Here is a 14,574-nt window from a genome sequence, read left to right as displayed (position 1 = left end):
GAACACACAGATCCAGTGGCAAAGGGAGGAAGACGTACTGGCTCAAACTTACTGAGCACAAACAGATCAATCATGCTAACACAGGGGTGATCCCTAGGAGGCCAGGATTAAGATAAAAACAAGAATTAAAAAGACAAAAAAAAGCAAAACTGAGTTAACAGTACCCATATACTCCAGGAGAGAAAGGCTCCACATAATTAGTGTCCACAAGTCACTTAGCAAACACAGAGACGACCATAACCACTGTAAGTGGATCCAAATCCAAATTCTTACAATAAATTATATAAAATATCTAGTTCTCAACAAAAAAATTAGCAGACATACAGAGGGATTCCAAACTGTGGCACATACATTGCAGAAAAATTGTCTTAGATGTGGTTCAGATATTATTAAACTCTCTGACAAGTTTCAGATGTTGAACTTAGCAGACAAAAACTTCACAAAAGCTATTTTAAACATGTCAAAAGAACTAGATTATGAACAAAGGAAAATATAATAATAATGGCTCTTTAAATAGAAAATACTAATTAAAAATCTAGAAATTATAAAAAGAGGACCAACTGGAAATTATGGAGTTAAAAAGTATATTAACCAAAACAAACACACATTAAATACACTAAAGGGACCCAAGAGAATGGCATTATTTATAATATTCAAAGACTCAAAACAATCTAAATGTCCATTAACCAGTGAATGGCTAAACAATATGTGATATGTCCACATAGTGGGATACTACTTATCATTAAAAGAGAATACAGTATTCACACAGTTCATATGGGTGACTTCAAAAATATTATGTGAAGTGAAATAAGCCAGATGTAAAAGACTATATGATATACGTATAATTTCTTATATGAAATATCCACAAAAGGTAGAACTTAGAAGAAAGATTAGTTGTTGCTAAGAGCTGAGGGAAGAAGCCAGAATCGACTACAGATGGGCATGAGTATTCTTGTTTAGGTAATGAAAATCCTCTGAAATTGGCTGTATTTAGTAAAATTGTTGAAAGGTTTACTTTAAAGGGTGAATTAGGTTGTATGTAAGTTACATGACAGTAAAGCTGTTAAAAACATTATTATGCATATTTATATAAAAAATAATAGGAGGGCTTTTATAGATCAAATACATTACATTTTTCTTGAAAATAATAGTAACTGTCATAGTACTCGTAATGACTGTATATTTAGCCTGAATTTTGTATGATTATTTAAGGCTCTTTAAATATATAAGCACATTATTTATAGCAATGAGAGAAAAAATTATACCATCATGATACAGATAAGTAAATGGACACTTAGAAAAAATACTGCTAAAGGATCATTGCTCAGGTAGCTTGACATCCTAAATTCATGGATTCACTCAATGCCTTTTATAATCTACTAGTGGTGTGTGTGTGTGTGCATGATAGAGAAAGAGATGAGATTAATATTGACTGCTTCTGTTAAATGGAATATAATTTTTTACACAATATATTTTAAGAATTCATAACTACCAGGTAATATACGTACACGTATATACACATATATATGTATGCACATGTATAAAATCACTGTTAAAATAGTTAATTACTTAAGGATTAAAACTACAGTAACTATTTTAATTGCCAAATGATATTTTGCTTACAGTCTAAGATTTTTCAAGAAATTAAGTAAAAAAGTTAGCCCTTTAACTTATTAACCACTTGAAAGTCAGAGTAGCATTTTTCATAGACTTCAGACCTAAGCATAAATTATAAAATAATGTCTATTTGTAAAAACCTACTAGGTTATAATATTTTAACACATATCTCAAAATAATATAAAATTTGATGCATCAATTTCACATTTTAGCTAATGTGGAGCTTTAGCCTATACTCTAACACATAACTATCTTACAAACCACTCTACCCTTTATTTTAGTAACATGAATAGTCAAATCAATTACAAAGAAAAAGTTTCTTTCCTTTGTTTAACACATGAAAAATTTATCTATTGCTGATTCTCTGACTTTGAATAAATTCATAAGCTTTATTATTGCCCATTAGAAGAGATGTTTTGCTGACACAAAAGTCAAATAAATTATTTATAATCAGTAAATCTTCATAGCATAAGAGTTTAAACACAGTGATTATTCTGGACTGGTTAAAAGAACAGTTAGTGTAAAATCTTACCACGCCAATGGAAAAGTAATTATTGATGATACTGTAAGGCACTGGGTCTCCCTTCTCATCTTTGTCATTAGGTATGACTTCAAACTTCCACCTGTCCAACATGATTTCTGTGCTGTTTTCAATGTCTTTTAGGATTTTCATCAGATTCTCACCTTCATAACCTAATTGAAAAAAAATATCTTGAGAAAAAATGTAACAAAATAACAAAAGCTGTATTTATATACATTTTAGAGTGTGTGTATGTCTCATTCTAAAGCCAAACAATGCATTTTAAAACAAACTAACACAGATAAAGAACTATAATCATAAGATCATACAAATATTTTAGTTATAGCTTTAATGCGCAACTCATACCCCTCTCCTGTAGTGCAAATTCTCAGTATAGTCAAATGCCAAATCAGCATCTCCACTGCATATCCCTACAAAACTTTATATCTATGTATTCAAAATGAAATTAATGATCTACTTCCATATCTTCTTCCTGTTAACTCCCTTTCAGACAGGCAACACCCTCTACCTAGTTGCAGAAGTAAAAAGCCTGGATGTGATTTCAGACTTTTCCCTCTTCATCTCTCCCTGGTCCTCACACTTTGCCCTCTAGTGATACAGAAAAATGTTCAGGTTAAGTAGAAGGTCCTTCTCTTTTTCATTTTATGTCATATCATCTCTTATTCTATATCCAGAGTATCTCTTTTCTTTTGGCTGACTTGTTTCTGCTCCTGCTGCAAATTTTATATTTGATAGTACTTTTTTCCAGAAGCCACCCTTCCTACAGTTCCACAGCACGCAGTTCTACAAACTAGCCCTACCTTACAACTAGTACCCTGCCTTAGAGTTTTGTTTTGTTTTGCTTTTATTCATGAGAGACACAGGTGGAAGGAGAATAGGATCCCCACAGGGAGCCTGATGTAGGACTCGATCCCAGGACCCTGGGATCATGCCCTGAGCCAAAGGCAGACATCCAACCACTAAGCCCCCCAGGTGCCCTGCTTAAAGTTATTTGCATCTTTCTCACTACAAGTTTCTTTTCCCAAGTCTGCCCTAGAGTAAATGCTTAACAAATCTAGTTTTAATGAATCTACTGCAGATCATCAACATGGCCTGAAAATAAAGTTATTCCTTAATATTATATTTTCTCTTAAATGTATCTATCTATATAACATTATAATTCAGACTATAGCTTAATCCTGGTTGTGTTATTTAATTTCGCTTTTACCCTCCCTAAATAATGCCTTCCTCTGTAAAAATTTCTGTTTATTGTGAAAATTAAATGAGAAAATGCATAAAAGTTCTCAGTACATGAAGCATAAGAATAGAAAGTTTTCAACCATATAATGATGACATAATTCGAAATACTGTACGAAGTTAAATAATATCTCTTACTCTACACACAGATACATACACAGATTCTTGAATTGATATTTTAAGTTGGGACAATATTTTCATAGATTTTTTTTCTGTGTCCAACTTTGGTCGATATTTTAATAATGTATTCGTTGAACGAGTAAATGCCAGAGGCTATGAGTCCTCATTAGAGGTGTTAGCACACATAACACTGTAAAACTAATTGGGTTAAAAGAAAAAAAAAAAAAAAGAAGAGGCACTGTACTATGCCAACATTCTCTAAGGATAAATAAATTACTTAATGGTGTATTTGTTGAATTAACTATTAGAAGTTCAAGGCACCCAGAATACAGGAGTGCCTATTTAGGCACCCACTATTATCTTTTATCTTACACAGGTAAAATAATTATGTACTAGCTAATACATACAGCAGAGCACAACAAACAATGACTAGACAGATAAAAGTATTAAAAGCACCAAATATTATTTTTTAAAGATGTCATATTGTATTTTTGTAGCATAATTCAAAAACAATGAATATACACAATAATGTGTATAACTATACTCAGTACAAACACTGAATTACTTAAAGTATGAGATTATAACAAAACTTACAAATATCTCACATTTTTAATAGTTCTATTAAAACTATTCTATGAGGAATAGTCCTCATTCTCAAAGTTTAATTTCTTCTAAGTTTTTAATTTCTTTTAAAAATAATAAATTTTAGCCTCCAAATAAATTTTATATATATTTTCCCCATTGAACTGAATAAAAAGTTAAGTATATTCCCCTCTTTTGCAAATTCTACTAATTAGAAAATAAGTATGATGATTTTCAGACATAAATGAATTTACATATATTAACAGAACAGTATAATATAGCATGGAAGTATGCTACAATATATAACAAAATATAATATGATATCAATATATATACACTCAGCATATACACAAGCAAATAACAGTATTTAAATAAAATTTTAAGTTTGTCCCCAGCTACATCAAGTTAATAGCAGCATAGTTCAGTATAACACTAGAAAAATGTAGGAACAGCAACTGACTGGGAGAGAATAAAGCAGGAATGGATTTAGTGAAAATTAATTACCACAGCTAGATTCTAGTAGTGCCACTCACCTTAAAATCTTTAGCACTGGTTATGTTCTCAAAGTTTTTATGGATTAGCATGAAAGAGGCTAATATCAATCAGCCTTCTAGCCAAATAGAAATGGAAAGAAGTAAGCCATAAATCTATTTTGAGTATCACAACATCTGCAGTTCAGAGCTAATTTCCAAAGGTGACAAATTCCAAATTGCAGTCTCCAATTTAACAAATATTTACACCCTACCTGTTTGCATTTATCTATGTTCAAGTTTGTTAAATACCGATTCATAACTGTAAATAGTATTCCAAAACTCAAGATCATGTATTTTTTTTAAAAGACATGTTAAACTAACTAAATATACAAGTAAAAGCTTATGCCCAGAAAAAAAAAAATGATGGTGTTTTGCTTCCATTATTTTGATTTAAACCTCTAATCCCTCTAGGCTAAGAAACAAAATAAAAACATAATTAATATTTATTTTCTATGGGATGCCTGGGTGGCTCAGTGGTTGAGCATCTGTCGCCTTCAGCTCAGGACATGATCCTGGGATCCGGGATGGAGTTCTGCATGGGGGTCTCTGCGGAGAACCTGCTTCTCCCTCTACCTCTGTCTCTTTCTGTGTGCACATCTCATGAATAAATAAATTTAAAAAAAATAATTTCTGTGTAAAGGTATGACGTTATTACCAAATCTATATAAAACGTCATAGAAATTTTTAAAAAGGAAAGCAAGTCACATAAAGGAAAGCAACAATCTAGATTTGTCAATGTATGCTTACACCCTTACTCTTCATGACACATTTTTCCTGCAATAATCTTAAATTTTAGAGAGATTAATTACTGCTAGAAAAATTGAAAAGATCATGTAAATTAAGTATTTGCAAATGCCTTAGGACTTCCTACATTCTTACAGTCTTATATTTTCCCAAACATATCCTTGTAAAAAATAAATTTCAATATATTCCAGTGAATTAAATGATTATTGGTTGAATCAAGACCTTTATAAGCATGATGATAATAGCTACAACTACATAAAGTACTCAGCACAAACACTAGGTAAACAATGTGATCGTTTGGTATAAGAACCTACAAAATAGGCACTATCATTTTTTCAAACTCTAATGAGGAATCTGAAGCACACAGTAAGTAAGCAACTTGCTCAAAGATAGTTGCACACCTGGCAAGAAATAATCACACTTCACAGCATGTTAATTTTTAATAAACTTTACCACATCGCATCTCCATTTTCCTAATCACTAGACTTAAGCATTTTGCAGTCCCCCTTAATACCTTGGTTTCCCCAAAGCCCCTATTCAATCCACCAACAGGATCTACCAGTCCTTCCTTAAAAATAGAACCCCACTTTATCTACCTGCCCCATTCCATTATCACTACCCTGGTCCAGCAACTTTATTCTCTAATCACAAAAACTATAACACAAGTTCTGAGTTGGAAAAGCATGATTCTCTACATTTTCACAATTTCTTAATTTTCTTCAGTTTTTTTATACCTCCCAATTAATTTATTTTTGAAGACATTAATGTCATTGTATCATGCTGTTTTGAAATGCTTTCCATACTTCACTTTTTGCTTCAAATTCAATAAAATAAAATTCTTAACAAGACCACCAAGACCCTGCATTATTTGGCTCTTGATTGTCTCTCCAATCTCACACTAATCACTGTCTCCTCCACCCCCACTCCATTCCAACCCACTGCCTCACAGATGATTCAAAAGATAATTCAAGAGTCATCAGCCTTGCTTCAGCCCTTTCAATTTCAGAAGCTATTTTCCTGCCTTATATTATAAATATAGCTTATATATTACCTCCTCAGAGTGGCCCTCAACTATGTAGCTGAATAGTTTCCCTCCATTATTTTCTAAATATGTTTGAGACTTTCATAGCTTTTATCTAATTTTGTTATTGTATATTTTATTGTTCCTTGATTTATTGTCTGTGTACTCAATGAAAATATAATCTCCAAAAGGTAGGAACTTTTCATTTATTTTTTTTTCACTCTAAATCCAGCACCTAAAACAGTATCAACATATGCAAGGCAAGCACAGGAGTTTATTATTAATATATAATTTGGCATATGCCACAATTCATATGTCATTGACTACTGATAATAATATATTTTAATTGTTTTATAAGGAAATCATGAGAAGATACCTTGAATGGAACTTTTATGTCAATTTTGAGATTGAAGCCCTTTATGAGTTTGGAATTTAAATGAAATGAATAATTTTAATATCAAAAATATTTTTCAAAGAATATACAAGAAACCACATGTGTGATTCTCTTCCTTTTAATTAATATAGATATGTAAGCACTGGCATACAAGCATATATACAAGCATCTTATAAGCAATGTTTCTATGTATCTGTCTGTCTTTAGATTCTATGAGATTTAACTCCGTGTTTCAAGTTATTCTTTTACTAAATTATATTCTTTTTTAAAAGATTTTATTTAGGGGGATCCCTGGGTGGCTCAGAGGTTTAGTGCCTGCCTTTGGCCCGGGGCCTGATCCTGGAGTCCCGGAATCGAGTCCCACGTTGGGCTCCCAGCATGGAGCCTGCTTCTCCCTCCTCCTGTGTCTCTGCCTCGCTCTCTTTCTCTATGTCTATCATGAATAAATAAATAAATAAATCTTAAAAAAATAAATATTTTATTTATTTATTAATGAGAGACACACAGAGACAGAGAGGCAGAGACACAGGCAGAGGAAGAAGCAGGCTCCATGAAGGGAGCCTGACGTGGGACTTGATCCCAGGTCTCCAGGATCACGCCCTGGGCTGAAGGGGGCGCTAAACTGCTGAGCCACCTGGCTCTCCTACTAAATTATATTCTTAATGAAAATTATAAATATATCATTTATCAAGTTTGTAATTTAGGCCCCAATTCTGCCTGTCGTATACACATATACACATATACATAGAAATATACACAGCTTAAAGTTTACCAGTTGTCCAAATACTCATGGAAAAACTGTTTTCAAATTTTTGTTGTTGTTCTCAAATTTTTATTGTAAATCAGAGTTACTCATGGAGTTTGTTTAAAAAGAAAATCATCTGCCCAGTTCCCACCCCAGAGATTTCCATTCAGCATATTTGGGGTGAGGTCAGGCCACTGTATTTTTAACAAGCTCCCCAAGGGCTTCTCATTCACACTTAATAGACACTTTTTAAACTTCTCTAAGTAGAGACTTTTTAAACTCTAAGTTAAAGTTACTTAGTTTCATTTCTGACTTCTTTAGCAAAATCTGGTTTTCTTTTCTTTGGCATCTTCAAGTAGAGCCTATTAATGAAATTTCAAATTATTTTAAGACCTTTTGATATATTCCCCTCTTACCCTATTTCATCCACACTATTCTATTTTGAGTTCCTTGAGTATGTCAAGTCCCTTCCTACCTCTGGGCCTCTTACTTGAAATCGTTTCTGCCTATTAAGTCTAGTCTCAGTTCTGTATGGCTATTATTTTTCCATCTATTAGGATTCTCCCGATGTTATCTTGTCATTTCCTCAATGAGGCCTTTCACTATATTGGTTATAGGTTATCTTGTTAGTAGGATGTCTCACAACTTACTTATGACTTATTTGCCACTAGAATCCAAGGCCTCTTTGAAGGTAGACCTTGTTTTGCATCCTTACTCTATATCCCAAGAACAGAACATACCAATTGATATAAAGTGGGTCTCAAAAAGTAAGTGTTCCTTAATGTATTTATTCCTGGACAAGTTATTCATTAGTCTTTCAATTTTTCCTTTGTTCATGATTTTGTTACACAACTCAGAGACTAAAAATCTTAAAATAATAAATAAATAAATAAATAAATAAATAAATAAATAAATAAATAAAAAATAAATAAAAATCTTAACAGGGCAGCCTGGGTGGCTCAGCGGTTTAGCGCCGCCTTTAGCCCAAGTCGTAATCCTGGAGTCCCAAGATAGAGTTCCACGTCAGACTCCCTGCATGGAGCCTGCTTCTCCCTCTGCCTGTGTCTCTGCCTCTCTCTCTCTGTGTGTGTCTCTCATGAATAAATAAATAAAATCTTTTAAAAATATCTGAACACTACTTAAGAGTCAGCCCATGTTTATCTCATTTCTTAAGCCAGAAACCCCAAACCAAAGAGGTTTAGAAGCTTGCCTTGCCCCATCAAGTCTATAATTAACATCAGAATAAAAGCCAGCACTCACACAGTCTAGCTCCTGGGCCACTATTTCTTTCTCTACCCTGGACGATTGTTCAAAATTATATACTGCATTTTTCAAAGCAATTATATTTGCTAAATTCACTTGGCAGTTGTCATGTATTAAAAATGATGGGTTTAGGATTATTTTTAAGGGGGGGATGCTGTCCACTGTATTTCTTTCTTTTTTTTTTTTTTTTTTTTAGTATTTTCATTATTATGTTAGCTGTTTTACCTCCTCCCCATCGCAGGCATCTTGCTAGATCATTGCCGGTCCCAAGAGGCAGAATAGCAACTGGAGGATGCTTGACAACATTAGCCTTTTCTGTGGAATCAAAAATTAAAATAAAATAAAATTTTGATCACAGATGGAACAACAGTAAAAAAGACAGCTTGGCATAAAATGAAGGCATTCCACTAGGTACTTATAACCAGAAAATGTTACATTTTATAGCTATATAAAATTATAAACTAAGATTAATTCATATGTATTTGTTGCAATTTATAAAACACAAATAAATACCACAATACACAAAGCAAAAGGAAATTTCAAGACCCATGTCTGAAGAAAGACTTTTAAAATCTTAACTCAGTTAAAAATGGTGGTGGGTATGATTTAACATTATTGAAATCTCAGAGATGCAGGTATATGTGTCAGTCATATAATGTACTAGAGAGGCATTACCAAAGTGGAGGTGTGGGTTCCTATAAAAAGTTATTTTGCAACACCAACTCCAGATACATTTCACTTTAAGGAATAAAATATTTTGAAAAATCAAACTCTAAAAGCTAGTAAAATGCTAAAACAGTTTTATTTTGTTGTTCCTACCCATGGTGGATCAGAGTAAGCAACATAAGAACCGGGTAACTCTGAGATCATCAGGTTTTCTTTGAGATTAAGCTTTACACAACGTAATGCGTTGGGCTCAGAGCAGTAAAGATCTCTGCATCGAAATTCCACATAGTTTCTTTTTTTTTTAAGATTTTATTTAGTTATTTGAGAGAGAGAGCATGAGCAGGGGGCAAGAGGAGCAGAGGGAGAGGGAGAAGCTGACTCTCCACTGAGCAGGAAGCTTGCCACACCAGGATCCATCTCAAGACCCCAGGATCATGATCTGAGCTGAAGGCAAATGCTTAACCCATTGAGTCACCCTGGCACTCCAAAATTCCACATGGTATGGAATTTATTTATTTATTTATTTATTTATTTATTTATTTATTATGCACTTGAATGAGATGTGGAGCCTGACATGAGGCTAGATCTTACCACCCTGACATCATTACCTGAGCCAAAACCAAGAGTCCATGCTTAACCAACTGAGCCACTCAGGTGTTCCAACATAGTTTTGTTTAAACCATCATATGCCTTCAATGACTCTCACAAACATATATTACCTTTCTTCATTTTTTTTTCTATTTTCTCAGCATCTTAAAGTGATTATGTGTTTGTGTGGAAGAATGGGAAGGGAATTGATTATTTTGGGATGGATGTGTTATGGTGTAGTAGATAAGGCTTGGATTTGAGCTAAAATTAACTCATAATATCCTATTGTTTTCACTAAAATTTCAAGTCCTGAGACTTTGTTGAAGCAACTAATTTCTGCAGTTCTCAAATTCTGTTTTTCTTCTTAAATATTGCATATTTACATCTTTTGTTGGAAGGCCAAGGAACACGATTTTCACTGTTTCTTAAAAAAAGGGGGGGGGGAATCCCTGGGTGGCTCAGCGGTTTAGCACCTGCCTTTGGCCCAGAGCATGATCCTGGAGACCCAGGATCAAGTCCCACATCAGGCTCCTCTTGCATGGAGCCTGCTTCTCTCTCTCTGCCTCTCTCTCTCTCTCTATCTCTCTGTGTGTGTGTGTGTCCCTCATGAATAAATAAATAAAATCTTTGAAAAAGAAAACAGACTAGAGTCATAAGATGCTCACCAAAAGCTCAGCATAGGATGCTGACAATATGCACTCACTTTTAATTGAGTACTTTTATGTGCATGAAAAGATAGAATATGTTCACCTGCATTTACTAAATATAAGTGTTTTAATTTATATAGATAGTAAAATCTTTTTTTGAACCAATTCTTTCCCTTTTCTGAAAAGGCCCATTTAAAAAAAAAAAAAGATTTATTAGAGAGAGAGGGAGAGAGAGAGAGAGCACCAGCATGAGAGGCAGAGACAGAGGGAGAGAGAATCTTAAGCAGACTCTGTACTGAGTGCAGAGCTCAACACAGGGCTTGACCCTGACATCATGACCTCAGCTGAAACCAAGAGTCGGATGCTCAGCCAACTGCCCCCTCAGGCACCCCTGAAATGGCCATTTTTAACAAAGAATTGGTCCAAAAAATGGATATTTGTTTGAGATATCTCCTAATGAAGGTCAATTAATGATCACTCTACTGATAGTAATCAGTTTTGACAACTGTCTCTGAAAAACCAGATAATTTTTCTCAATCATCAAGCTTTTGTGATACATGTCTACATTTTATCTTCAATCATATATCTTATAAAACTAAAGTTGTAAAAACTTAATCAGAAAAACAAGCTAGGTTAAGGGTAAATGGTGAGCTCTAATCCCAGTTCTATCAACTCACAGCTCTCAGATTCCACTCTAATTATTTAACTTTTCCACACCTTAACAGCTTCTTTCTAAAATGGGATTATCAACACTGTGTTACAGTGTTGTGAGAATTAAGATGAATGCGGTAAAAAAACCTTAGTACAATGGCTATGAAAATAAAATAAGTACATCTATTTGACACAAATTTTATCACAAATGCTAAGAATCTCTTTGGCTCCCTCCCCAGGGCACTTAAACAAATGGAATTTATAGAGCCTGATCTCAAAATAGCTCTGAGGGTTTATTAAATTCCATGAGAAATGGATTAAAAAAGAAGTATCTCTAGATACTTGCAAATTATTTTGTCAATTATAACTTTAAAATATAGAAAACATATTAAACCAGTAAATAATCTGCAACAACGCCAGATATCCCATTGCATCACTGTAGCATCCAAAGATATCAATGCACTCATAAAACAAATAAAACATACAGAATTTTAGGTTTCCACTTGCATCCCAGCCATGTTTAAGTATGTGTCTTCATTACCTATGCAGTCCAAAATCCACCCCACGGTTCCATCTCCACCACAGGCTAACACTCTGAAATCAGGAACATCACGGAAAAAGTTTAACCTGAAAAACAAGCACGTTTTAGCACATAATTGATATTTTAAAATTTGGATTTTTAAAGTTTTGTATTCTTAGCATTTTATCTAATAAAAGACATTTTTATATTATGGAAATTATAGGATAATCTCAATGATTTTATTGAAAAATATTAAATTCTTATCTAGAATACAATTCTAAAATTAAAGAATTTACATCTTGATTTAAACATATTTTAAATATATAATATATTTTATTTTTTATCAACTCTAAAGTTTAAAAAACAAAACTAATACAATATAATAATTTTTATTAAAATCTCTCACGTGATCAGCATTTCACATATAATGCAAAGTGACATATACTACAATATTTCATTTAATAATTTTTATTAAGCAAAAATTCTCTTTTGAATCATTGTGTAAGTACAACTATTATGCCAGCAAATATGTCTTTGAGAGTTTTCAACCTTTTCCATTACTGGAAAAAACTGATTACACCACTTCTGGGGTGTTTCAGTGTTTCCTTTGACTTAGAATTGGCAAATGAGAGCCAGCCTTTCCCTTGTGTTTTGACATGGCCCTCAGTGTTTTTACCTAGGAATACTCAAACCTAATTGCTAAGTGGGCTGTAATAAATGCCCATAGCTTCTGTTGCTACTGCAAACAGCGCTGTGCTTATTAATGCAACCTACCTTAGGAGAAAGTTAAAAAGGCAGGTAATATAACCAGTTACACAATAGCACATGCCTATTTTCTTGCAATAAAAATTTAAAACAAAACAGAAACATGTGGCGTGTGTCTGTTCACCTCTCTTGCCCAAGGATAACCACTGGTCGTAATGTAATATGCAACCATCCAAGAAATGTTTCTATACATTTACATATGTGAATATATACATATGAATGTTATTATACACATATTTTTAACATGAATGTGATTATGCTATACATTTTGTTAATTTGTGTGCACTTTTTAATTTAAAAATATCTAAGAGGGATCCCTGAGTGGCTCAGCGGTTTGGTGCCTGCCTTTGGCCCAGGGCGTGATCCTGGAGTTCCGGGATCGAGTCCCGCATCGGGGTCCCGGCGTGGAACCTGCTTCTCCCTCTGCCTGTGTCTCTGCCTCTCTCTCTCTCTCTGTGTCTATCATAAATAAATAAATAAATCTTAAAAAAAAATAAAAATAAAAATGTCTAAGAGAGCTTTCTGTGTCAGCTCATATAGTGTTGCATCATCATTTATAAGTGAATGTATTACATAGGGTATAATTCTGTGATCAAATAAACCATTTCTCTTCAGGTACTTTTAAGCTATTTCTAGTATTTTACTGTTACAAAAAATAAGTATTGTAGTTAACACTATTCAAAGGACATTTATGGGAACATATACATATGTTTTGAAGGCTAATTTTCTAGAAGGGAAGTGTTCTACTGTATCACCATGCTACTCTCTGAAGAGCTCCCACTATAAAAGATGTGTCAATTTCCTTCAACTCCAAAACACTACATGTAAACAGCTTTATGATATTTCTTCAACAATAATGAAAACTCAAATTATTGTAAAATCACACATTCTTGTTTGGCTAGTGGGTTAAGCTTATTTTTGTAGGTTTACAGGTGTGTGATCTCTTCTGTGAACTGCATCTTCAAACTCTTGCCCATCTTTTCCACTGAGTTGTCTTTTGTTATTACTATCTTATAAATTCTACATGTTATGAATGTTTTTCATTTAAATTAGCATTTTTAGAAAAACATCTTGTTAAAGTAATACAAACAATGCATAAATAGAAACATATAAAAATTAACTAAAACCTCACCACTTGATAATAGGAACCATGAGTATCTAGAATATCAAACTTCCATGTATTTCCCAAGGTTTTATATTGTGAATATTTACCTTCTGTTAGACATGCTACAATATTTTCTTTGAGACTATTTCCCATTTGTTTACCTATATTATGCATCATATAAGATGATACATAATTTAATTACCTATGTACCAATTGCCCACCCCCAGGGGAGAACATTCCCAATAACCTCTGTGCTCTTTCCCTATAGCAGCCTTCTTCCTCAACCACAAATGTGAGCACTATTTTCAATCTTCAGTTATCATGCGTATGCCATAGACAACACATTGTTCACTTTTTGCTTTTTCCACTTAGTATTGTTACTAAGACTCATTCATGTGCTAGCTGAAGCTCTCTCCACATATAGTGAACTTATTTAATTTCTATTGCTAAATATCATTTATGTGAATGTACCTTTTTAAATCCATATCAATGGACATTTGGATTGGTTGGTTTACATTCTTATAAAATCTGCATTATTTGACATTCTTCCTTAGTGCTCATGAACAGTGGCTACTTTTAGAGGATGATATGTGCAACTTTTTGTTTCCCAAAGAAGTTCTACCAATGTATGCATTCATTAACAATACAGATATTTGGCTGAAGTCATTCTCTGTAACACTTTTAATGTCACACTTCTCAATTTCATGTGTTTCCTCTTTTGTGAAATGGCTGTTCATGGCTTTTGTTTCCTTTCTTTACTCCTTTTTCTCTTGCTGATTTGTAAAAACTACTTGTTCTTAACTTTAATGCTTTTCTGCAAATATCTTCTACAAACT

At 33.3% G+C, this 14,574-nt stretch overlaps 1 protein-coding gene across 8 annotated transcripts in view; it reads right to left on the bottom strand.

Annotated features, from left to right (window-relative positions):
* The window catches only part of DGKB (diacylglycerol kinase beta), a 694,510-nt gene that overhangs the window by 394,574 nt on the left and 285,362 nt on the right, over positions 1–14,574 (bottom strand). For all 8 annotated transcript variants that reach the window (XM_072783961.1, XM_072783954.1, XM_072783956.1 and 5 more), the window contains 3 exons: positions 11,890–11,975; positions 9,022–9,111; positions 2,150–2,310 (listed from right to left, as the gene is read on the bottom strand). In XM_072783961.1, the coding sequence (XP_072640062.1) occupies positions 2,150–2,310; positions 9,022–9,111; positions 11,890–11,975 (337 nt within the window). The remainder of the gene's footprint in view (positions 1–2,149; positions 2,311–9,021; positions 9,112–11,889; positions 11,976–14,574) is intronic.

The sequence above is a fragment of the Canis lupus genome, chromosome 18 (genome assembly GCF_048164855.1).
Source record: "Canis lupus baileyi chromosome 18, mCanLup2.hap1, whole genome shotgun sequence".
Lineage (NCBI taxonomy): Eukaryota > Metazoa > Chordata > Mammalia > Carnivora > Canidae > Canis > Canis lupus.
Note: the sequence above shows the minus strand (reverse complement) of the source record. Positions and strands in the feature narration are given on the sequence as shown.